The 26908-nt window shown below is 51.3% G+C and overlaps 1 protein-coding gene across 1 annotated transcript in view; it reads left to right on the top strand.

The window, feature by feature from the left end:
- LOC131212719 (uncharacterized) overlaps positions 1-26841 on the top strand; it is a 48309-nt gene extending 21468 nt beyond the window's left edge. The window contains exons 2-7 of the mRNA XM_058206697.1: positions 6603-6724; positions 20533-20731; positions 20805-20890; positions 20956-21085; positions 21170-21295; positions 21368-26841. Coding sequence (XP_058062680.1) covers positions 6603-6724; positions 20533-20731; positions 20805-20890; positions 20956-21085; positions 21170-21295; positions 21368-24106 — 3402 coding nt within the window. The 3' untranslated portion in view covers positions 24107-26841. The remainder of the gene's footprint in view (positions 1-6602; positions 6725-20532; positions 20732-20804; positions 20891-20955; positions 21086-21169; positions 21296-21367) is intronic.
- The last annotated feature ends 67 nt before the right edge of the window (positions 26842-26908 follow it).

Raw genomic sequence — 26908 nt, 5'->3', positions numbered from 1 at the left:
GGATTGGCTGCGTCGGCAAGATTGCGCACCGGCACCGGTTGATAAATAAAAAATGCATAAAGTGCATTCGTCGGCGCGCGCACTTGACCGACTGTCAACCGCAACCATCATCGCGACCGGGCAAGTCATCAACGAGGCGAAGATCAATCGAGATGCGCCCCTGCATTCCTGCGCGGTCTCTACACCGACGCTGCTGCCAACGTGCTGCCTGTGGCTGCACTCATGACCCGGATTGGGGCCCGGTCCGGCCAATTGTGCCCATCGGCCGTCCATCGACAGTTAATTTGCCGTTATAAAGCCCGGGGCTAGAGGCGACAACTGTACAACTCGGTTACCGGAGCCGCGGTGATGAGTCGGTCGCGTTGGCGTTGCATAACCACCCCGGGGGCCCGTGTCCCGGATCCTGAAAACGAGGAGGCTCGCGGTGCTCTCTCTCTCTCTCTCTCGTACTCCTAAAGGCAGTCAGCAGTGTGACATGGGGGAGGCTGATACCTTGTTTGCGGCTTTCCTGGGCCGGGCGATGTATGGCCGCCGTGAACCATTTGATACCCTTGGCTATTACTTAATCGGTGGTCGGGCGGCACTTGCGATCTAATCGTCGCAGGCGAAGCAAACAAAACGCGCCTGGTGCAACAGAGGGACCCACCCAATGCGCAGTGATTTGGGTTTGCGGGCTGAAAACGGCCATTTGTAATCGGGCTCCTAATTGAATTATTACATTCCGAACGGCTAATGGCTTGATGATGCCTGTTATCTGATCACTCACCGGCGCATGTGACGCGCGTGCAGATGACGTTTTGTGAAACACCCGTTTGGGGTAAAATGTTTCTGAGAAGGGGGTTAACTTTCGAATTGATAAGTGTCTACAAACATTAGATAAGATGCGCTTTTGTGAAAGTGTTACAAAAGTTGGATACAGCAAAGCGCCCATTTTGAATCGGTTTTTTCTTGAAAACTTTATGAAAATTTGCGAAACTGCCTAGCGAAGAATTTTTTTTATTTAAACAAATCAAGGTTTTATAAAATTTGAGGAAGAACAATTAATTTTATTCAGTCATAAATCAAGGAAGAAACATTGATTTAGCTGTGAACATAATATTTTTGATTTTTTAGGGATCCACCTGAGATCCACTTAAATTACTCTGACGCAAAACAAAGCTACAGTTGCGCGTGCTTTCGTCGTGCGGTACTTTCTACCGTCCTCAGGTATTACTGTTGATGGGATTGTTTTAATTAATTGTGCTAATTTTGTCGTGAGGTCTTCTCACATACTCCAAGGTTCATCAATGTCTACATATTCCAAATGGTTGGCAGATCCATCCACTTTCTCAAACGTTAATTTCATTATCATCCGATTTAATGCCAATGAGGACCAATAAGACATTTTCCTTTATGAATAGTTCTTTCTTTCTACCTTGGTAACTTGCCAGTTTCAAACCGAAAACGCATCCCTATAGCATAATGCCTTTGAAATTTACTTCTCAACGGTCATTTAGCATGGTTATAGGTTCAACTCCTAAGGTTCATCTCCTCGTCACTGTAGTTGGGTCTTACCAACGATTCATCGGCCCATACCAACTTTTCTCCATAGTGAGGGAAATTTCAAAGCTTTCCGATGGTGAAATATCACCCTTTCTTGCGAATTAACTTACAGAGGCGGGTGTATTATTCGAAAACAAATCCAGATTTGTCTCCCATCAAATAGAAGACACAAGAGTAGAAGAGGATTAGTAGTTGAGATGTTGACTATACGTTTGTCAATTTGTTTTGCTGGCAATTTCTTACGCCCATCAGCTTAGCACGACCTTCATTTTGATAATTTTTTTTCTTAGAAGAACGGACCGGACCGTATTTATAACCTTCATTTTGATTTTTTCTTTCTCTTCGAACTATTCATAATTTTGCTGACGGCTGCCAAGCATTTGTCGTTTGTGTTTTTGCAATATTCCTAACAAAATACTTTCCTGAAACAAGAAATAAATGCCCTGTAAATTAACTGATGTTTAAAACCGAACACAGCAAGACATGCATGTGAAATCAAGATGTCCTTAAATAGTCGTAGTGTTGCTCCTCGAACCTTAAACTATCGTTCAATATTTGAAAAAAGCGATTCAAAAAGAATATTCTTTAGATGTTTAGATGAAAAACTTCACTGTATAGCTAGTGGCCAGCGAGTGAGTGAATTAATCGTCGCTTTTGTGTGGGCTTTGAATGTCGAATCGGAAAGCCGGTGACGTTTTCCTGCACTTCCAACAACCGGATAAACAAATTGAGTCTGCCGTTCGGGAGCTTCATCGTAGACTGAGGCTAATTTATCAGGCAGCGAGCCTATTCTCCATCCACCAAGCACCTCACTAGAAAGTGATTAGCAGTTTCCCAAGAGCGCGCACTCGTGTGTGTGCGGCCTGTGGCACAATAGTTTTGTTTCAATGCCGCACTTTTGCGCAATCGATCGAATTAATTAGCCACCTCGCGCGGTGGGAGTCGAACGGCGAAGTCGCGAATGAATCGCGCCACTTATCAGGCTGAGAAAGATCAAACTGCAAACGACGCCCAGCGGGCCTAACGATTTATGATTAGCTGATTGCATTGCCCGAACGGATCGCGAATCATTAGCATGGTTTCAAATCGCCCGCGTTGGAGCTGGCCGCGGCAGTGCGTCTCGGCGTCGGCACGCGGCACGCGAGGCCGACCTTTCTCGTTTGGCGTGACACGCCGCCATTGCAAGGATGCCGCCGCCGGCTGGTGAATGGCCGCCCGAAATTCGCTTGCCAATTCTTTCACCCGACCAATTAGCCGCTCGGAACGCTTCCTTCCGAGCCGTTTCACTTTCGGCACGCGCACTTACCCGGAAGTGTCAACCGGAACGGAAGGAACCGGCGTGGCGGTTCGCGAAATTACCGGGTGAGAGTGCGGCCGCATTCACCTGCCCCGGACGGTGGCTCCGTGGCTCGTGGTTGACAAAATCGCGCCCAAAATCGAAAGTCAGTCCCCCGGGCGTCCCCGGGGCTTCCTTTCGGTCGCCCGGCCCGACTTTCCCTGGGCGCATATCGCGCGCGCGGGATCGCATGCGTGTTTATGCTGAATTTTGGGCCGATCGGCGCGATTCGGATTGCACACATACACGGGCGATCGTGCGCACGTCACGCTTCGGGCGTGCGAGAGATGCGTCGTGGCGATTATCGTGACCGACGATCAATTGTACGCCGGCCGGCCGGGCCCGCGAGGCTCTAGTCATTCGAAAGTGTTATCTATTGTTTCGCAACCAGCACCGGGGATGGGTAGAGAGGGAACGGCTTTCCTCTCGCTCGGCTTTTACTTTGGGCGTTAATTTAATTTTAGACAATAATTAATCGATTCTCTCACTCGGTCGGGGGCCACACGGAGAGGGCGTTGTCCCTGTGTCTGGCCACCACATTTCCCCCCGTCTTTGCCTAGGAAAATAAATCAGGCCCGTTTGAGGTCGCCGGCGCCTTTCCTCCACGTGTCTTACGCGCGCGCGCGTATCCGTCCGTCCGTCGGAAGTCGATTAGCGTTTCGGGCGGAAATTGGGACCGACGCCGCGGAAAGCTGTGGAAACCTACCGACACGCGACACGCCAAGTTCCCCGGGGAGCCGCGCCGACTGATGGTTGATTGATTGGCCGCACCGACCGCCACGGATCAGGTTTCTTTCCGGTGCCGGTGCCGGTGCCGGTGCCGGAGCCGAGGTTTTCTTTTCGCGGACGCGCGAGAGTTACCGATTTGCGGAAATTGTTGTTTACCGCTGCTGCCGCCGACGACCGGTCCCGGGTTGTCACTCGGTAATGGAGCGTAAATGATCTACCCGGCCCCGATTAGTAGCAGCGCAGCAAGTGTGGGGCCTGGATTGAGGTTAGGTTATTTAATTATATACGCGCGCGGCAGGGCGCGCCATTATCCTGCGTCGGAGATGAGCTGCGTGCTGTGGAGCAGTCGAAGAGCTCGACGGAGGATCAAGAAGGAATCGAAGGAATGAGGTCCCGGTCAGCTGCTATCGGCAACTCTCGCCTAATTTTGGGCTGACGCATATTGCACCGCGTCCGCTCATTCACGGGCCAGGCGGGCCCAGACCTCCGCCCGGGACTAGGCGCTTTCTTCTCGTCTCCGGCAGTCAGTGGCCGGGCCCGGTCGTGTGGCGCATAATTTATGCGCCCACCACCGCCCAACGCCACGTGCCATCGGCAGCGCGTCATCATCATCAACCATCCCGACCATCACCGACCGGCCGCCGGAGAAAAGCTTTCTTTTTAAAAGCCGCCACGGCCGCGATCTCACTTCGCCTCACATGATGCCCGTCCGCGATCTCGCGTGAAACGAAGAAACGTTTTCGCTTTTCCGACTGCCGGTGAGCTACACGACTTTAGTTAAATCTCAATTATTTATGCGACACCGACAGAGCGCCAAGATTGATCTACAATTGGCGGTGGCTGCCCATAAGACGTGCAGCAACAGTTGCTGCTGCTGGTGAACGAGGTGCACCGGAGCGCATTTAAACCGACGATTTAGATTCGCCAGGCGGCCCTTCATGCAAAGAGGGCTCATCCCCTACCCGGGTCTGGCCGCTTTTGGGCTAGCCGGCAGCCAATTAGTGGCCAGCTCCAGTCGTGTGCGGCTGCTGGGGGCTTTCAGCACCCACCTACACCGACCGTGTGTCCCAAATCGAAGAATTTATGGCGGTGCACTTTCTTATCGCACCCGCCAAGGTGGATCCGGTACGCGGCGTGTCATCGTTTAACACGCCAGCTTCGAAACTGGGCGCCAACTGGAGCGACATCTCGGCGGAGCACTCGCCGGAGATCGCCGAGCGGAACTTTCTCTCCGCGCCGTGGCCGTGCGGAGGCCTCTGGCACTCAATTTCTCGACTTGCGACTGAAGGGTCCGGCGTTTATTTAGGTACACCGAAGGTCCCACTGCTGATCGGTTGCCGGAGCGCGGTACCGTTTCCGAAGAAACGGCCCACATGCTGGACCGGGGGTGCTTTACCTTTTCCCCCGTTTTGGCGCAAAGCTGCGCCGTGCGACGATAAATTAATTTGTCGCAGTGCTAATGAGTTTTAATTGCGTGGTTTGCGCGGTTGTCCAAAACCGGAGCAACGCCACCCTCGCAAGTGGAACCGTTTCTCCGGTGGCGACGCTTCGGTGCCACCGCCGGAATCGCGCAACCGGATCGCGCCGGCAGATGGATTAGTCTGCCCGTAACAACCTCCCAACAGGCCGCTGGTTGATCGCTCGATGTTCAAGGAGCCCGCCCGGTGGGTGCTTTTTAAAAAGAAGCAATTTGCATCCGAGATTTCCTCCGGTCCGTCGGTTGACTAATAATTGCCGCGCACGGTCTTACGATGTTTGACGCTGCCGACGCCGGCTGACGTAGGACGGCTATCTTATCGGGTGCAATGGCAGAGTTTCCGTAATTGTTTTTTGTACAATGCTTGCTAATTAATGTAAACACGCCCCGTGCACTTACTGGCTAGGCTCAGCTGCAAATTGCCACTAGCAGTGTGGCAAGCAGGTTCCGAGATGATGGCCAAAATTCAACGACGAGTTGGGCTTGGGCTGACTTGGATTAGAGTCTTGGAGCTTGTGGTACACCACACCTTTCTGGTCCCATCAGACACACACCATTGTCTTTTTGCTGAATCGATCTGGTTTGGCCGTCGAAGTTGATACTGATTCTTTTTAGGACTCTCAAAAAGAGTCCCCTTTACATCACCGATCACGATCTGATGGAGAAATTACTTCTTTTTGTATCTGGCTGGCGCCCAGTTCATTTTCCAATCTTCTGGATCGTTTCTAATGCCTTCAAAGGGCTATGGCGTATTGGGACACATTTAGCTGATGCGCGATTCGTTGTTCAGCGTCCTCGAAGTTTTTTTTTTAAATCTTCCGATGCTTTTTGTCAAGTCAAAATCACCCTTGTTAAAAAGTTTGATGCGATTTTGTAGTTATTTTTGTTCACAAAAGTTGACATTATTTTGAAAGATAAGTGGCATTTTGAAAGACTAAAGTAATTTTGTATTAACCTGCAATCATTTGACTGATGTCAAAACAAGGTAATGGTGCCAAAAAGGCATAATTAAGAGGACAGAATTGAAAGCTAGAGCCATCAGTTTACACAATCTCATTTTCGATTTTTAAACCTGGTTATAGCTCGATCGTGGAACTTGCCAGCCGCACTGTACGTAGGTCCCCCTTACTTTAAATTGAGTTCTCCATTCCAGGGCTTGCGTCACTGGTGTGAGACTGCTCCTTTGCCATAATTCATGTTTAAATATTAAACCCCATCTTCTGAGTTGTTGTTTGCATCGGCGCGGGGGCGCAATGGGCGAGGTATTTTTGTACCCCTCCAAAACTAGGACAAACAAATGGACCGATATCTGCATACTTCACTCTACATTACCATCACCAACGCAGACGTGCACAGAACACAGTGTCTGTTTACCGTTTGCAACCGTCGAAAAACGAAACCCGCTAATTACCCACCTGGCGCTGGGGGGAGTTGGCAAATGTTCCGACGGGCGTCGAACGACCTCAACGTAATTACTGGCCGCTAATCCTCCTTCTCGATGCTTCCCCCTTTCAACAGGTGACACATCGGACGACCGGTGACGTAATGGTGCTGAAGATGAATCAACGGCGCGCCAACCGACCCAACATGCTCCGCGAGGTTCAGCTGCTCAACAAACTGTCGCATCCCAACATCCTGAGGTAAGTGGTCCGGTTCACGGGGCAACCCCCCCCTAGGCACAGACAGACCCAGAGAGAGGCCATCTTCGAAAAGGAGCGTGTTCCGAGAACTCTCTGGGGGCCGGAAACCGGCGGGATCGTGATGTGTAATTGATTTTAAAAACCCATTTCCCGTTCTATCGGTCCCGGACGGACCTCGGGGGTTCCTAGTGGCTGGACCGGCCGGTCGAAGCGCTGGTGGCTTGTAAAACAGATTTCCGATGATACCGACTTCCGGCGGGTGTCGTTGCTCCTTCGCGGCCGTCGGAGGCTCGTCGGCCCGGACCCAACTGTCTGTCTGTCGGGAAGCCTAGACGTGGGAAAGTGAAAAAAAAAATGGTCCATTAACACGAAGGTGCGCAAACACACTTCCCGAACACACACTCCGTCTAGACGGAGGAGGTGTTTGTGTACGCTTGTGCCGCTGTCTGTCGCAACTTTCGCAATTACCTGCAGCCAACCGAGCAACCGAGACCTCGCCCCCACGCCGGACGGACAGAGGGCTGGGCCCCGTGTTTATCCTTAAGGGTTTTTTTCCTTCCAATTTTTACACTTTCTGATGCTTCACCGTCGGCCAGCGACCAGCAGCACGTGGAAGGTTTCGGTTCAAACGACGCCCCGTGTGGATTGGAGAGAAACTTTTGCGCTACGGCTACGGCCCCCCCGGAATGGGACGATGGGAATGTTGGTGCTAATGCGCGGCGCATTAACGTGATACAGACGCGTGAATTTAGCCTTGACATTGGCGGAGTGTAGTGCGGCCTAACGAGCCGCGGACCGAGCTTTTGTTGCAGGTTGCTGGAGAGCTGTGTGAAAATCGTTTGTTTTGCGTTACGCGTCCCTTGTTTTTACTCACACACATTTTTGTGGTGTAAATTTGAACCTTTTTAAAATTTAAGCTAATGAAGGTCGCTCCGGGGGTTGCCTTTTTGGACGGTTCCAAGGGGTGCCATCATAAAGACACTTTTAGCAAATGATTTTTGCTGTGGTTCGCTGAGTTCATAAGGCCTCACTGTGCTAGAGCTAAGTAACAAGCCCAGAACCCCGACGGTGTAAGGAGGCAAGAAACCAGATCGCGATACTCCCGGAGGTCGGCCATTATGTGTGGTGGCTGGGGGCTCTCGTTATGCTGCGTTTCGTGGTCGAATCCGATCAAATCAGCCTCGGGCTCGGCTCGGAAAAGTTCAAAGGTCGCTGGCCCTTGCGTCCGGTCCGCGGGAAGGCGATGGCGAGCAAACGGAGAGTTTTTTTCGTCCGACTGAATGTTCCCGCACAATTGTCCGACTTCGATTTACGCTGTTTGCGGGTTTCTCTTGCCTCCGGTGCGCGGCTGCGATCGATCTATTTTGGATGTGTTTGTCTATGCTACGCATTATGTTGGATAAGTGCATAGAACACAGGAGAATCGATCGACAGCACGGTCTCATGCGTTTACGAGGTGTATTCAAACATTTTTGCAACTTTTGAATTTTTCCGGGGTACGTATATCCGATTTTGGTTTTTTTAGTGACGTTAGGTTGCTACTCATGTCAGTGGCTTATGGTGAAAAGTTCGGCCATTTTGAGTAATCAGTCAATTTTTGACAGTTGTTTAGCTTGGACAAGATTTGGCTCATCGTCCGTTTTTGTCTCTTCCAAAAAATGAACGAACGAAATTAAGAACTCGGACGCAATCGAAATGTTAACTGTGGCTTATAGTGAAGCTATTAAGACCACAAGCAGCGTTTATCGGTGGTTCACATTTTTTTCAGAGGGCCGAGAAGATGTGAACGTCGAAAAACCATGTTTGGTCGAAAGTGAACAGTTTGCTTACAGTTTTCTTCGATTGCAAGTTCGTGGTGCATCATAAGTTGTTGCCAGAGGGTAGAACGGCCAATAAAAAATATTTCCTGAAAGTTATGCACAATTCGCCCGAAGCAATCCGTCACAAACGCCCGGATTTGTGGGAAAACCGAAATTGGCTGTTGCGCTCCTGCTAACACGTCGTGGTTTCTGCCCGATTGTTTGGTCTAAACAACACTCTAGTGATGCCAAAGCCACTTTATTCCCGAGATCTGGCCATCTGTTATTTATTCCTGTTTTTTTCTTTTTTCCATAACTCAAAATAGGGCAAATCTTGTCCCAACGCCACAAAAAATCGAAAATCGTATATACGTAGCCCGCGGAAATTCAAAAGCTGCAAACATTTTGAACACACCTCGTACGCCTCCGTCGGAAGTTCCCAAAATGCTGTTTCACGATTTCCATTCTCAGCGCAACGAGCACCATCTTCCACGCACTTATCAACTCAAGTGCGCGGTTCGCGGTTTTGTCCGTGCCCCTTTGCGCGATCATTTATTCAGAGTTGCGCCCGAACCGGAAGTTCTACCCGTACGATGAGCGAGTTGGCTTTATTTATTTAATTGCAATTTTTAATGTTTAATGTTCGGTGCGCGCTGTTGTTTGCGTAGCCCTCCCGCTTTTGTTTCGTCGGCGTCGTGTCGGAGGTATGCAAATTAATGTGTGTGTGGCTAAGGGTGTACTAGGGAGGCTTGTTGATCCACCCAACTTCGTGGCCGTTGTTTTGTGGGTGTTTCATTATCTTTCTTTTCGCCCGACGTGACAAAACATTCGCGGCCCGGTTCGCGTGTTGTCTTTCGCTTCCTGTGAATTAAACTACTCGCACCACACCACGAGCTCTCGTCACTTCTCCATCAAACATGTGAGGCGGCCAACATAAATATCGCGAATCGCGTTTGCCCCCCGGGCCCAGCCCAACGCCGGCGAAACTAATCTCCCAAGAGGCACTCGGCGCTTTCTCGTTCGCGCCAAGCGCCGTAAACAAATACTAAAACTTGAAACACGTGCTCATGTGTGTGTGTGGTGGTGGAGACGCCTGATGGGAGCGTTTGAAATGAGAGTGAAAGTCGAGTCGGGCACCGATCGTGGGGCTTCGATGGATCGTGGCCAACGCACCGCCATTGTTGCCTATTTCGGACTTTTCACCTTTCCCTCCACCGGTTCGTTGTTTGGCCGATCTCGAGCGGGTTTGTGCGTGCGTGTGGGTGTCGGCAGCAAGGTCGTTGGTCGGCACCGAAGCAGACAGAGCGGGCACGATCGAGCTGTCTCGCTCTCGTTTCGGTCTTGTGGTTTACCGTTTTTCTTGGAGCTTGCCATAGCCAGGACGCCAAAAAGGATAAAGAAACTGCGAATTACGAGGCTACGGCCGACGATCGTCATGTGTAGGGAACTTATTGCAATGAATCTTCGCCTAGAATGCTGCTTTCTCGCTCCGGGACCGCCCTCAGAAATAAAGCTCATCCCTTTTCCGTACGATAATTGCATTTGCCCACTGCTCACGGCGAGATTCACTTCACGCGTTGTGTCTCGTTTTTTTTTTCACTCCGCCTGGCGTACGCAGAATTAAAGAAGCGATTAATACACGCATCGCGAACGATTGCAGTGGCGGCGGCGGCGGCGGCGTTGGGTGCGTTAATGATCACGTTCGTGAGCGAGCGTGTTAAAGGGTTTTGTTCGGGGTTCGTTTTTTGCCACCATTCTGCCGCTACAGTACAGTTGAAGAGAGCTACTCGCATAATTGGATGGCAATCTTGGCGACGAGAGGGGCCTATGTTGCTTCTGGTCGGGGGGAGGGCCCTAATGCAATGCTGGCTGGCTGCCTGGCCACCATGTGAGAAGCGCCCGCGATAGTGCTGTGAACTGAAAACGCGTACCGACGCTAGGCGCTAGGGGTGCTTATGTTGGGCCCGGTGTTGAGATGTTCACAGCCAAAGGGATTGGGTCTTTGAACTTGCTGAAGGTTACGGTGCACGTTTCGTGGGGTGGCGAACGGACGAAAATGGCCGCACCGCACCGGCGGAAAACGGTGCAAAACGCGTGCAGAAAGAGAATTTCACTTCGGCCCGCGGCGTGTGATCGGCTTCGTCGTCGTTGGCCACCCCATCCGCGCTAAGGTCAAGTTAAGCGATCGATGCTACATTTGCGGCCGGTCTTTGTACCATTTTTCTTTTTCTCTGGTAGGGTTGCTTCGGTTCGGTTTGTTAATTCAAGCAATGGAATGCTCCTCGCTAACTGTCGATACCGTACAACGGGTGTAGCCTTGCTTGTTTAAAAATTATAGCCTCCGAACGTCCGATCCGGCCGATCCTTGTACCGTTGTTTGTTGTTTGTACAAGCGAGTCCCCCCCCGGGGTTGGCCGTGAATATTAATTATTTTGTCGTAAAATCCGCGAGAGGGTCCAGAGTATCCGCGTTTGCCCGACCGCGTTCGTGTTTATGTTTTGCAACATTTAAAACAAATCACATTGATTCGTCAGCGTCTCGCGTCGTCGGTCCACATTTTTGGGATGTTTCGTTATTATTGCTGTGCCAGGGAGGCCAAGGAGCAATGTTGTGTCACCGGCAGCGGTCTGCTTTTAGAACGCATTTAAATATATATTTATTTCGTTCAAGTTCTGCTTCACGAAACACGCGAAGAAGGTGCGCGTTTGACGCGGGGTGCTATTTTGGGCGGTTTGTTGGCCAATCGTCTGCCACCTGCGAAGGCGGCGGTGGCGGTATGCAATCCACGCACCGCTTCGCCACCCGTTCGGCCAGTTGTTGTGGAGTAGGAAGCCGGGCTTAGTCTATAATTTTGCCTCACATACCGGTATGATTCAGAATGCGCCGAACCCATTTCGCCGAACTAATCACCTTTACGGCACGAGCGGACCGGGAACCAACCAGCGTTGGGTTGGTTAAAATTAAGGAACCGAAAACAAACAAGCTGATTGTGTTGCGGAGCATAATGGTCACATCTTATGGCTTCGGCGTGCACTTTCACCATTATTTTCACCTGGGGGGAAAGCCCGGGCAAAAGGCGAGCATCGAATCGAACAATAATCAAGCCACAATTCAATGATTTATTTAATCGGCTTCCAAAATGAATAAAATGTTTACAAAATCACCTTACACGCAATGAAGCAGCGCGCACAGCGTTGCGCTGGCCACTTGCACTTTCGTCCACGGCTTTCGTGTCGGAGCCGGAAATGGTTTATGGGAATACATCAATAAACTAAAGAAACGAGAAAGAAAGAAAGCACCCAGAAATGCCGCCGGCCGTCATTTTGGCAGCATTATGCTCGGTAAAGGGGGTAGCTACGTTGCGCAACCTGCGCTGATCCGATCACACGATCCGGGGCCTGCGTACGCACACTCGTGCACTATCAGCAGCGTCGGATGGCTGGTTGTTACTTTTCGCTACATCATGTCAATACCCCGGCGATTGGTCATAAAACCCCCCCGATCGGGTGCACATTAAACAAGAAACAATCACCTCCAGGGATGGCCGGACGTGTGAACATAACCGCTTCGAAATGGAGCCACAACAAAACCGGGGAAAGAATCCCACACACGTGCGGAAGGTGTGCAGACGCGCGGCATCAGGATTCCTGAGGGCACACGCGTCTCAGCCATCGCCATTTCGCACGCCGTGTCCGTCCGTTCACTTCCTGTACGGATGCTGCCAGTCTGCAGTATACATACACAGTATGCTCAATAAATAACGGGAATTTAATTTTGAAAAATATAAAATGCAGTCAGTATTAGTTGGTATAGTAGTTTGAGACGCATCCAATTTTAGCGGCAAATTGGTAGACAGATTAAAAAGGTTTGCGTGTTTATGTGGCAGTAGGTTTTGTTACCGGTGGAGCAAAGAGCCAACATTACATTTTGTGTTAACCTTGGTGAACCATATTCTGTGAGCCATTATTTTGTGACAACAAGTTTATGGTGATGAGTATACACTCATGGTGTGATACGAGTAAAGCAAAAGTTTTTGAGTAGTAAAACCTGTTCTACACACGCGAAAGGCGTCTACAAGACTGAAGTCATTGCTGTAGAGGGAAACAGATGGCTCTAGTTGTCTGTATGGTCATCCTCATTATGCTTTTTTGGCAACATTATCTTGTTTTGACATCCGGCAAAGGATTTGCCGCAACTTAAAACGAACCATGTTTTGGTCGGCAACATTGGTTTTCTGCTACCTGCTCAAGAAAATTGATACAGAATCGCATCAAATGCTATCGTCGAAGCTTACGATGATCATGCTTTTGGAAGCATGTACGCAGTACATTAAGGGGCTTAAAAAATTTAAACATGGCGATTATGGCTTAACAAGCAAAAAGGCACTCGGAGGACTCTAAAAAAGTTCGAGGACGCTGAACCACAAGAACTTTTGGACGAAAAGGACGCCCAAACGGAACAACAACTCGCGGATTAGCTGAATGTGTCCGAAAACAATACGACATATCCCTATGTTTGAAGGCCCTGAAAAATCAAAGAGTTTCGAAAATGGGTCATTTCTTCATCAGATCGTGATTGGAGGTGGAAAGTGGATTCTTTTTGAAAATCCTAAGAAGAAAAAAATCAAAAGTCAGTCCGGGAAAGCTATCAGCTTTGACTACAAAAACAGATCGATTCGGCTGGATTAGTCGATCGCATATCATTCTTTTATTTTTATTATCACACGCATAACCTGAGTAACGCTTCGATTTGTATGAGGAAGTTGAAAAATCGACGATTGATTGGTTTGCTTCAAAATGTATATCTAGCGATGGTACGTACTCTGACTTGAATAGGGTTTTTTTTATTTAATTCTTAACTTTTTAATTTAATTTAATGATTTATTTAAAAAAAAAATAGTTTTTTGATTTTTAGACTTGCTAAACACACATAACTTTTTAATCTGTCAACCGATTCGCAGTGTGTACCTTTCAAACTGTGTTTCTAACTAAAAGTTAAAGAACTGAATGTTACTAACCAATATTTTTTTTACACAAAATCTCATTTTGTACCGAACATACGGTATCTGTCTGCCGTGTCTGACCGATTGCCATGCCGGGCATGTTTTCTGGTTAAAATTCGCGCCCAGCCCGCGGGCCAATCCACCAATCCAGTGGGTGATCGATTTTGCATAAATCACGGCCGGCGCTCTCGTCCAGCTCCCCGGAGAGGTGGCAAAAGCGGGCCGACATTCCGCCGATGAAAGCGAAACTTGTCATAGAAAGTCCCGGCCAGACCTCAGGCTCAGGCCGGCCGGTGAGATGTTCGATTCGATCACGGGCTGCTCGGTCCGATTTGGATTACGATTCGGCCGGCGTCTGTCAGGCGCACTCTCAGCGCCATGATCGAACCCGTCCTGAGTGGCTCATGAATTTTGCAGCGCACCTGGAAAGTGGACAGGCTTGCGAAACGGCTGTTCCGAAACAGCCATAAAGTGACAAACGAGTACATCGCGCGCTCTCGTCGGAGAAGGTCGTCTACACAAGTCTCACGAGCGTGTAACTTCATCGTTTAAGTGTGTGAGCACATTGATTACGATCCCCCAATGACAGTTTGACACTTGCGCGGCGTCCCCCCCGGGGATGGTCAATAATTTACGCACTGCCAGTCCCCAAAATGGGCACACAGCGCCCGGCTCAAGTACGTCCAGCGATCGGCCCCCAATTCGGAGCCCAGCGCTGCGAGCAAAAAAGGTCACCCGGAATGCCCCCGGATCCGGATCGCGGCGACTGCGCACTAATTGACCCCCGACCGCCGAATCGTAGCTTACCCGTGGTCATCTCCGCCGTCGCGAGACGGAGGCGCCACTACTTCGCGAACGGTCCGCGTTTAACGATCGTCCGCAAAGGACATACGCGGGCGCGCGAGACATCATTTGTGGCCATCGAGGCCTGGCTGAGCCGAGCGCTGGTAGGCAGAAGAGAAACAGCTCGAATTACGAACCTCCGCACCATTTACGGGGCGATCCAATTAGCGATCGTTGGGCGATAAGATTACGGCCCCGATGTTCTAGTGGGTCAGCATCTCTGATCGATCGCCAATAACGACGAATTAAGAGCAGCAACCGGGCACCACACCATAAATCATCGGCCAGTAGAATAGGGTGGCGAAAACCGGGTGCACGATTGGGGCGAAATTGTGTTGATAGACGGACGGACGGAGCCAGCGGCCCAGGGCCGATGGATGGATGGCCGCTATATGTGGGACACGTATCAAGTAGACGCAGATTGCGACTTGAGTCCGCTCCCCGGCTTGGGACCAAAGTGTCTAACGGTGTCTTCCGCTTTCACGTGTACAGTTTTGCCCCCTTGATGATCTGATGGGTAGCTCCTGCTTCTGCAGCTTCTCATCAACGCTGGACGCCGTTATGCAGCATCCCCTCTGCAGCAGTCGATAAGTGACACTTTTTCGGCGGTACATAATTATGCGATTTATGAGCGGCACCGGCCGTCCGACGTGATTAAATGATTTAATCGAGCGGCTTGTCCACTCGATTGGAGGAAGCGGCTTTCACTGCCTTGATTCGGCATCGGATTGTGCAACGGTTTTTCTTTTTCCCCGGTTGTGTCGTCCGAACGTCTGAGAGACTGAGAGAGAGCGAGAGAGAGAGTTGTGGGCCCCGAGGCCTTCTCGTTCTATTTACCGCTAATCCCGACCCCGACCCGATTGGTTTCGAATTAATAAATCAATTATCGGAAAATAAAATGGTTCAGCGACCCACGGACAAGTTCGGGTGCCCTCCTACGGCCCGGACTGATTCATCGCGCCGGAGATCGAACTGGGGCACGCTTGAACGGATTCGCCACCGAATGGCCACGGGAAAATCGGATCGCGCCCATGCGCTGTAAGCATGGGCGCTGAAGCAGAACGGGCCGTGAGATGAAACCCGAACGAACCGCACCTTTTTTCCGTTTTCGGTACGTCCAAAGTGGAAAGCGATCCCCGGAGGATCACTGGAGGCAGCGTGTGTAAAGCGATGTTTAATCAATCGCAACACATTACCGGCGACCCGTAAGAAGGACTTACCGAACCGACTTACCCAACGCGAGTGTGGCGAGTAATCAACTGCAATGGGGAATCGGCCGGCTCGGTACAATGCATTTCCACTTTGTCGTGCGGTCAGCAAAACCAGCGAGGAACAACCACGGGCGCGCTTCCTGGACCAACCCAGGAACCCACCGTTACATCAGGAGGCATCCACAGTGAAGAGGATACGCCGGGTGGCCACGGCGCTGTGAGCATAAATTGGCACCCGGGCAAGCGATCGATCGACACCCTCGCTCGTTGACAGCGCATCATCCTGCGATTATATCGACGGCAGCAGCAACACGACCACGTGAATTCGATTACCGAACGGTACCGATGAAGCATGGCCGGGTCCGGCAAATCGCATAACTTCGCGCGCAGCAGTTAACACCGATTGCAGTGGCCATAACCGCGCAGTGCAACGCGGCTGGGCGGGTGGACCAGAAGGCAAAACCGGTTAGACTTCTCCGGAGAGCCCGGGAAGTGGAGTCCGCTTATCTCGAGCGCCACATCATCGACGTAATAGGCCGGGGCAAAACAATTGGCAAATTTCTGGTCGGACTGCCGATAAACGGTTTTTGCGCTTCCCCCGAACCTGCCGGACACCGGTCCGAGCCCTGGTCCAGGAACTTTCTGGAAACATTAACACACTTGCGTTGCGTTGCGATGCCGATCCACAATCCGGCGCAGTGCAATGTCAGCCGCGAACCAATCGGGGATTATCTACAACGAGAAGGGTGATTTCGGAGATATTCCACAAGAGTCGCCATTATCTCATCTCGGCGGCCCCAAATGTGGGCCAATGGAAAACTCGGACCGCGCACCGTCGGCTGTCGGTTGTGGCCTGAACCCTGCACTTACTTATTATGGCTGAGCGAGGCGTGCTCTCAATTGATGCACCTGATTCCGGGGCCTCCAAAAAGCTCCAAGTTCCACTAATCCACGGCATCTGCTGGCGGCCGGCCTGCGAATCAAATCGGGGCGCGCAGCTAAGGAAAACCGAGGACCGGACCGGACCAGCTAAGGACCGAGAACCGGAAGTTACGCCGGCTAGCAACCGGTGACCCACATAGCGCGGCGTATTATCAGTCGGACCTTCGAGTTGGAGAGCTGGGATTTTTGGACGGTAATTTTTCCATATCTTCGATGAGCTGGCAATAATGGCTTCCGGATACGATAACCGTTGCCGGTGCCTAAATGTATGTAAATATCGATCAATTATTGTTCCCGAAGCGGAACTCCCCCGCCCCCCACGAAAGCGGAGTACGGGTTCCCGGGTTGGAGAACGTAATTTATCAATTATCGTAATCAAGCCCCGCACAGCCCCAATCAATGGGATTCTAGACCAGCTAGAGATCTGGCGCCCGCTACGCCCCGATCCGATCGCCCAGATCCGCGGTGCTCGAGAACCTTGGGCGGAAGAAGTAGAAACAAGTTGCGGAAGTTCCAATTCCTGCCAACAGCCAGAACACGTGTTTGGGCTCTTCAGATTCAGGTGCTAACAACAGGGCCCAGAAGAGGCGTGTATGTGCGCAATAAAAGCCGAGATGGACCGTGTACCAAATCATGCCAGCAAGTGGAGATCTGTGGAGAGCACCTGAAGAATTGTGTTAATTATCTCTACCGCATTACCTAGATTTGCTCGCGCCGCTGGCCGGCGAGGCGATGAGTGGTGCCTCCGGCACCGACTCCGGGGATGCCCCTGGGCTGCTGCTGGGGCTGGTTTCCGCGTGGCGCAGAGGTTAATGAAGTTGAAGACGTAAACACACTTGTTGTTGTCGGCCGGCATCAGAGGCATGCTAATTCCGTTCGTTCGCTCGCTCGCGGCGATCGCGACTCGTGACAGGCCGCGGGTGTTACACGTGTTGCCTTCACCGCCACTATTGGAAAAAGGCGTTCGGCAGAAAACGATCCACGAGTGATGGAAAAACGGGAAACCGTGCTGCCTGAGGAGACGTCCAAGAAAGGCGAACGGTGAACGCCGCCATCACACTGGCCCCGGGTTGCCGTACGTAGCTCATCTGAAATTCTAATTTCGGAAAATGTGATGGAAAAACAAGCACCAGCCGAAAACGAAAGCGAAAGCTACCGAGCGGCATCACCCTGATGAAACGTCACGAAGTCACGAAACCCCTCGTGCGGTGGCGTGCACGCCAGGGCTGGGGCCACCGAACCCCGTGGAACCTCGCTCTGTGGCTGATGCCTCGCCCCGGGCCAGGCCGGGGCCGCGGTGCTTCCTGGGACCATCCACCGGTGGAACGGTTGGAAAAACCAGTTTCTCAGCTTCCAACCCTTCCATGGGGTGCGACCCTCGAGGAAGCAACAGCCTCGCCGCCGTGACCGCTTCCGGATTGTGCGGAAAACTGTGGTGCTTTAATGCGACAGGAAGTGGCGCACCGGCAGCAGCACGATGCAACCCTGGGTATCACCTTAACACTCTGCTCTGTGGTTTGTCGGCGGTTTGCTCGGGGATCGAAGGAAAAGGTACTTTTACGGTGTCCACTCCACACACGCGCAACCCGTTTAAGGAGTGCAGCGGTGGTGTGATGTGGATTGCGGAAACTTTTGGACCTGGGGGGCCACGCGCGATTAGGCCCCACGATGGGTGACGTATTATTCAATCCGGCACACGGGTCCTTTGCCGACTGACCAACGGGTGCAAGTGGACTTCGCGGGTGACGATCGGATGATTGGCCCACTGCGAGATTAGTGGACATTTCCTTCGCTTGTGCTCTACTAGCGCCAACATTCGGGAGCACTTCGAGCAGGAGATCGATGAAGCGATCCGGAGATGCGTTCGGTGGCCGCATACAAAATTCAATGCTGGCTGGTTCGGTCGGCTACTATAAGGTGATCCATTTAGTGTTTGGATTTTAAACCACCGGTGACTTCACTTTTAAAACGTCAAACTCCATTCTGAAAGTTTAATTACATTTAATAAAAACTTTGAGATTTACGAAATGCAGAAAATTAGGACATATCAAACACTTATTTCCAAAGAGGGAGAGTCTTCAACTGAAACTGTACGAAATTTTAAAAGTCATTTCCACCTCGGTGATTGCTTTAGCAAGCAGACTTGTCGTATTTGGGTCTCGGGAAAACCCGCAGGTCGTGCAAGCGAAGCCAAAGCACCCAAAACAAGTGACTGTTGCCGATTTTAGTCTGGTGGGATCATCTTGGCCCATAAATCTTCGAAAATGAAGAAGCAGCCACCGTAACCGTCGATTGCGTACGCTACCGAGAAATGATTGGTTCTTTGGCGAAATTGAAGCTGAAAACGTGGACGACATTTGGTTTCACGGCAGACGGCGCTGCGAACCATACAGTGACAGTCACTAGATGGACCTCACCCGATAGGTCCTCCGGTGGGAAAAAGTTGCCTTCTCAATGTCGCTCACGGTAAATTAATCTTTTCGCACCAAATGATTGGGCCACTTGCAACAGTGGCACACACGGTGCTGCGGTGCTGTGGGACACCACAACTTCATCTTAGTCACTTTGCGTTGCCAGCTCGGCCCGGTATGTTGCGGCTCCATTTGTCATCGCGACCGAAGGCTCCCTTGACCCAGATGGTCACGATGCCCATTTTTGGGGAGGTGCCTGTTTTTGGGTCGTTTGGCTTCCACTCTGACCAACCCGTCCAGCATCCGTCAGAGCCAAAGGGAAACACGCTAATGGCGCTAGAAGCGCGTCCGCGACCGGAGCACGCACGATTTAAACGGGCCCTGAGCGCAGCGAGCGCGAAGTAAACACCGTTTTTTTTCGCCACAGCTGCTACCCCTCTCGGTGGCCTCGGTTGACCTTTGCCGGGGTGACGAAGCGGATTGCGGAAGTGAACCGTTTAGCGTGCGCAACGCACCTTCACCAAGATCGCCCCTTTTCTGAGTACTCCGATGCTGATCGGCTGAGGTGTAACTTCCGGGCGCCCGGGATGTGTCGGAGGGTGGGCCGGTGAGAAAAGTGGGCCGCTTCCTTCAACCCGGTTGCCATTGCGAGCCCATTGTTTTGGGCGGTGAGCCGGGCGAAAGTCGGAAGTGTCGGAGCTGCTTGGTGTGGGTATTGGCCGTTGACGTTCTTTCGCACGTTTTACCGGTGGCCTCGACAAACGGTGGGACACCTACCAATTGTACCGTCTGCCTGACATGAAACGGCAAACATGGCAACCGTTTAAGAATTGGGAAGAAGTCTATTATCGCTATGCGGGATTTTTTGTGCTGATCGCGTTGGGTCACCTTGATTGAACGCTCCTCACAGGTGTTACTGGGGGGCCAAATCCAAAGAAAGGGCCAATCGAATGCAAATTCGCTGTGCTGTGAGCGAGAGAAAGGCACCAAAATCGCGTCTTCATGTTTTAATAATTTAATGAAAAATTAACTAAATTTCGGCTTTCTCTCCGATCAGTATTGCCTTTGATAATGGGCAGTGTGCCGCATCAATCACCGTCCACTGATACCGATCGGCCGGGCGGGTGTTATGAAGTGAAAAATACCGAAAAATAAGGTGAAATTTAATTCAACATAATCGGCTCGCCGTTGTTCCGCTACCACCTAGTGGGCCTCGGAGCCATAAACGACATCTAACGAATCTGTTGCATTTAATTCGGCCGAACGATTTTATTGCCTCCGTCTCGTTCCAGTGCGGTTAAGGCCCTAAGTCTTTCGAATTTTCCTCCACCATTTGTTCGCCTCTAATGACACGTTGATTAATGATGTCGGAAATTGGTTCGAGTTTAGTGTGACTTTATGTAACGCGACCGGCGCACCTCGTATGCTTCATTTGTCCGCGCGGTCCGGAGTTTTAGAGCAATTTTCCACTTTTATCCAAATCACTTCATTGTGCAACGGCAGCGGATCGATGGCATGTTACGATGCTTTTAGGTAATTTGTATTGCGTTTCCTCCCGTACTGACGCGTGAGTCTGCTCCCTATCGCTTATCCCGAACAGGTTTATGGGTGTCTGTGTGCAAGAGGGACAACTGCACGCCCTGACGGAGTACATCGAGGACGGTTCCCTGGAGCAGCTGATCGCCAACAAGGCCGAGTACCTACCAGCCCTTTGGAAGATAAGGATTGCGCTTGGGATTGCCCGAGGAATGCAATACGTGCACGATGTCGGCATATTTCATCGCGATCTTACGAGCAAGGTGCGTACCAGGGTTGGGGTGGCCAGTTGGCAAAAGAGGCCCACACTAATCCACCCGTTCTACCCGGTTACAGAATGTGCTCGTGAAACGGTTACCCGACGGTATGTTCGATGCGGTCGTTGGTGACTTCGGGCTGGCCGCCAACATCCCTCGGAAATGGTAAGCCCTCGGTAAGGCCGCTTGCCACAAATGGCTAATAAACACTTTTTGCGTGATCGTTACAGTGGAAAACCTCGCCTCGATACGGTTGGCTCACCGTACTGGATGAGTCCGGAGTGTCTCAAGGGCCAGTGGTACGATCAAACCAGTGATGTATTCTCCTACGGGATTATTTTATGTGAATTGATAGCGCGGGTAAGTTGGCGAAATAGAAACGACGCCACCGAGTCGTCGTGCCGGATGCGCTAATTGATGACGCTTGTCTCGCACCTTGATCAGATTGAAGCCGATCCGGATATCATGCCACGAACTGATTCGTTCGGTCTGGACTACTTAGCGTTCGCTGACGGGTGCCCGAACGATACGCCACCGGCGTTTTTAAGACTGGCCTTCTACTGTTGTACTGTGAGTATTTGCCGATCGGAACCATCACCCCGTTACACCCTGTTCACCCGAATCTTCCATGTCCGCTTGCAGTATGATCCAAAGAGTCGACCAACGTTCACGGAGTGTGTGAAAAAGTGCACGCTGCTGTCGGACGTGTGCGAGGACAGCTACAACCATCATCATCACCAGCAGCAGCAACAGCAGCAGCAGCAGCAGGTTTACCGACTTGGGCCGCCCAATGGCGCAAGTGCGAGCACGGGCACTGTGGTCAGCTGTGTGCCAACCGGCAGCTCAGAAACCGCCCCTAGCGGCACCACGGAGAACATCTCGCCCAGCAGCAGTGTGACGAGCACCCCGTCGAGCAGCGGCGAATACTCGCAGAATCCGCTGCACCACCGGCGCTCGCTGTCGGAGAATGTGATCGTGTTTCCGCCGCACACCACGCCGAGCGATAAGGCGCGGTATCACATGTACCAGCGGGGCAACTCCGTCGTCCGTCCCGTCGAACCGGCCATACCGGAGTCGCCGACCTACTCGAACCAAACGCTGCGCAAGGTGGCGGAAACGATGCTGCTGAAGGATCCGCAGTACAAGCCGCGGGCCAAGACTGACCAGCCCGGAGGCTGCAAACCGAACCCGTTCAGTGCACTGTCGCAGTTGAAGGGCGTAAAGAAAATTCTCGGCCCGAATCCAGCCGTCACGACGTACAGCTCGGGCGATCTGTTTAGCTCGTGCTTCGAAATCTCGGCCCCGTACTTCCGGGCGTGGAATTCCGTGCAGAATCAGATTGTCAAAAATGCGCGCGACGGCCGGAGCTGTGGAGGGGCCGCCGGTTCCGGTGGGTCCTCGGGGAGCGGGGTGAATGGCGAGGGGCAGCCGAAAAGCTTGCCCAACTCACCGACCTCCCCGCGCAAGGAGTACGGCGAAGAGGAGGAGGACGAAGAGCACACCGGCAGCGGGTTGTCGAACGAGTACCGGAAGGTGTCGCTGGGCAACGTTCGCAAGTATCGGGCCAGCTTCACCGAACTCTCTAGTCATCCACTGTACAAGAGTGGTCAAATCGAGACTGAAGTAATGGGCAAGCTGACGTCTTCCGGCGTGCCGATATCGGCATCGGTCACGACAACGGCTGCAGCGGAACCGAATCCGTGCCCTGTCACTACCGTGGCGCCTAGTGTGCCCTGCGCTGGTAAGAAAGTGTTAAACGGAAGCCTCAAACCCACAGTCCCGGGAACGATCGCGTCGAACGATCCCGTCGATGAGGAGCTGGAGATGAACGAAAGTGATCGGTTACCGGCGATCGGCAAGCGCACGAAAACGCTCAGCGGCAGTAGTAGCGGCAGTAATCTGGCCAACCTTTGCAGCAACAATGGCGACAGTGGCACTGAGGAGGGCCAAGATGGAGCTAGTTGCGATGGGGAATCGATGCGACCGGAAGAGAGTGTGCTGTTGAAGTCCGCCGCGGCTATCGGCGAAGCGGCGAGCGGAACGGTGACCGGAGCCGGCAAGGACGCGTGCCCCGAGGGAGATGGTGTGCTGGAGACGCCTCGCATTCTCACCCGCCGTGGCTCGACGGAGAGCGGATTTTTCTCCTGCCTCAACGAAGACTTTGGCACGTACAAATCGTCTCCCTGCTGCTGCCTCGAGCGCATTGCACACTTCGAGTCGACGGAGCGACTGCCCATGTGTCGTTGTGTGTTCGGTGGTGCCACCCTAACCGGTGGATCGAGCGGGGCCGAAGCGGTGACCGTATGCACCAGCGGTGGTTTGATGTCAAACGGGACACTGAACGATAGCTCCAGTATCCTGCTGTTCGATGACAACTCGACGAACGTGAGCTCGCTTCGCAGCATGGATGACTTGGAGCTGTCGGATTCGATTCGCAAACGGTTTAATCACCATCATCACCTCCATCATCACCATCTGCACCACCACGGTGCACACCATGCGCATCACCACGGGCTCAGCGGTAGACCGAATGTGCTGAGCAATGTTGACATCGATGCACGGTCGATCGATATGGGACTTATCAATCGCTTGGCGCTCGACTCCGAGATCAGCAGCATGATACAGAAAAACCAGTTCACCAACCAGCTGCTGTACTGCAAGAATCGCTCGTCGTCGATCTTCACCGACAGCTCGGATGACATCAGCAGTTTGGCCGGTTCGGACTCGCTGCTGTGGGACGACCGTTCGTACACCACGATACCGAACACACGGTCCGCGCAGATCGCCAAAATCGTCGAGTACTTCGAGCGCAAAGGCCAAACATTCAAACCATTCACTGTACCTGATACGCTCCAGTTGGGCGCCACCGGAGGGCCACCAGCCTGTGGCAACCTCCCACATCACCACCACCACCATCATCACCACCATCGTCATCATTCACCGTCAATGGGCGCCCCATCCTGCCTTGCCCAGGCAGGGCTTAGTGCGCCTGCAACGGTAGCGGCCACGACGACGACGGCGGCGGCAGCAAGCACAGCAGTAACACCAAACGGGACAGCCGGGCGTAAGCTGTCCAACGGTAGCGTTGCCTCCAGCGGCTGCTCGAAACTGTCGCAGACGGAGCTGAAGCAGCGTTTCGAGTACGAAACCTTCTGCTACGAGCTGGAACGAAAGCAGTCGGTGGCCGGCGGTGCAGCCGGCACCGGTGGTTCGCACCGGTTGAACAACATCTGCGAGGGTAACGTCCGCTCGAAGCTGCAGCTGTTTGACAAGCTGAAGCAACAGAACGGCACGCAAGCTGCAAGTGCACCGAACGGTTGTGCTCCCAGCAGCACCACTACTAGCACGAACATTAACGGGTTAACCATAATTGATAAGTAATTGCAAGGTGGCAAAGCACGCGAAAACCGACACCCTGCGACGCGTACCGATGGGTCCTTTCGGGTAAAGTACCGGGTTTGTGGCGATCGTACCACCAACACCACCGTTGCTCGCGAGACAGAGCAGAGATTAGCGACGTTAACTTGGAATGTTCTACCCTCCCCAAGATACCTAGCGAAACGCAAACAATATGCGCCAAACGATTCTACTAGAGAATGTAAACGGATGTGTCAAAGAAGTTCTAGACCTAGGAAAAGCAGGATGAGAAGGACCTAACGACAGAGGGGGGCTCATGCCCTCATGCCGTGGCAAAACGCGTCGAAAAAAGCTGCAAAGATCCCAACTGTGTATAGAGAACCGTTGGCAGTGTTAGACAAAAATATACTCCAACCGGATAGTCAAATATTGTTGCTAAGAAAAGACGCTGTTGTTTTGGGAAAACAACAGACCCAAGCGCTATTAAACCGTTTGCTGGGAAAATCGAACACCGGTGGAAGCCACCAAAGTACCTCTCCCAAAATACCTAGCCCAGCAATAGGTGCGGCTCGGCGTGAAAGCCTGGTAGGTTTCCATACTAAGGTCACGGAATTGGCGAGGAAGACTGTAGTGTGTAAGACGTAAAGGCCGCGCACCTATTATCATTTGATTGTTAATACACACGATGGTATAACCAGTAAGCCTACGCTAGGTAGATATATGGGATACACAGTTCATTACATACTTACCTTCCACCCAGTGCGGTGCACGTTTTATCTTGTAATTGGATCGTCCGTTGCCGTTAATATTTACAGAAAATCATTCAGGGGAAAACCACACGAAGCGGGGGTCACAGTGCAAAAACAACAGCAACAGCCAACCTGTTGGAAAGTGTAAAAATTAAACTCTTAGACATTAGCAAGCCCCACGTGTGGAAGCGCCAAACGAAACAGCGAAAAGAAATGCCTCATGCAAAACGGATCGCGTCAAGTTGGGGCGGTTTGGAGATCGGCAAAAGCTTCCGCAAAGACACGGGGCCGATGCAACGGAAGCCGAATCAATTCGTAAACTTTTTGACGTCCATTTTAAAAGTAATTCATATAGCAAAGACATCATATAATGGGAACTAGATTGATACAATTAAACAGACAAGCAATCCGTCTACGGGGCAGCGAACAGCTTGCCAAATTCATAAGGATACAATATTCGAACAGAGTACGGCGGTTCCGGGTTCGGACGGATGGCGGTGGCGGCGGCGGCGGCGGATACAACAAGCAGCTGTGCAGAGGAATTAATGCCAAAAACTGAGATCTATACACATTTACGAAAAATCCCATCTGTTCCACCATTCTTCCACTGAAGCTTCCCCGTTTTAACTAACACGGCAATTATCGTACCTATCTTTTAAGCTAATCCTATTTACTACCATTACGACGACGCACCCTAGGTCTTCCGTTGAGCGCTTCCGAAGCGTTCCAACTTGTACGAGCTGGTTCACTCTTACGAATTATGTTTGACGAATGGCGCAATGAATGGGCGGAATAGTCAGAATCAGCTATCGATTAGTCATATCCGCGCGGTAACAGAATCGATCATCTATGCGCCCTGGACTCGTTAGTTCAGTTAGGCCCACCTTGACCACTATCAGGCTAGTTTCATTTTCGTTCTTTCTTTTATCACGTAACGATGGGCATGTTTGCAATATAATAGCTTAGCAGTTGTGTACGGTACGGTAGAGTTACGTTGTAGCGTTTATTGCTTTTAAGTTACACAAAGTTCCGGCGGTGTGTAGCCAACGCCCGGTCAGGAGTGGATACCGAAAAGGTAATGCCACCATATCACGAGTGAAGTGGCGCCACCGTTTGAGATTATTTATTGTCGGCTAGTACACCTTCTTACCACTGTAGTTGTTTAGAATGTTGGATTTTAAGCGCATCTTTACTTTAGAAGGCCCAATCTCCGCTTGCTGCTTTGATTGATCTAAATTACAGTTCGCTTCCGCAGATTTACTCTTATTCAACCATTTTGTAGTTTGATTGTTGTAAATACAGCACCCGTTCGGCCGCAGATGAAAACTAACTTCCCCACGATTTGCAACCCCGGTTTTCGCTAGGCGCTAGCAGAGACTGTTCGGTACTAAGTTTAAAACACAATCTTTTTCTTACCCACGCAAGTATTAACAAACTATATTTATGGCCCTTCTATGGCAGCTTTTGTTTTGTTTTGGAACCTACGTTTACCGAGGCTCGCACAGCTTGCAGTCTCTCGGGTGGTGATTGACTTTTCCTTGTTCTGGAACGGGGGCTCCTAAGCTAAGTGAAAAAAGGGAAAGAATGGGAAAATCTTGTTGCGGTTCAATCACTCCGATACGTTTAGTCTTTAATCCATCCAAAAGTCGTATAAAACCTAGCACGGTATTCGGCCGTAGTACAACAAGCGTTCGATTATATACATATACACACACCTTGAGCTACTGTTATTTGTCGTCCTTAGGAACCCTTACACGCAGGTTTATCTTTAGTAAATGTAAATTTTTCTATCCTAACCACCTGAAAGGGGTTTTGTGTGCATGCCAGGCATAACAACTAAGCAGATGTCGTTGAAAGGAGCAAACAAAACAGCAGAAACAGAGAACAAATTATCAAGGAACGCGATGGCCGCAAACATATTACTGCATTGCCGGAGTGGAAACACAACAACCGTTGGTATATTACGTGTATATAGAAATATACATTTACAAAATAAATATATATATATTTGATTACGATCGTACCATTGAAACGTAAACAATAGACAAACAAAGTGTAATAAGATTCGATCCGAAAT

The sequence above is a fragment of the Anopheles bellator genome, chromosome 2 (assembly GCF_943735745.2).
Source record: "Anopheles bellator chromosome 2, idAnoBellAS_SP24_06.2, whole genome shotgun sequence".
Taxonomy (NCBI): Eukaryota; Metazoa; Arthropoda; class Insecta; order Diptera; family Culicidae; genus Anopheles; species Anopheles bellator.
Note: the sequence above shows the minus strand (reverse complement) of the source record. Positions and strands in the feature narration are given on the sequence as shown.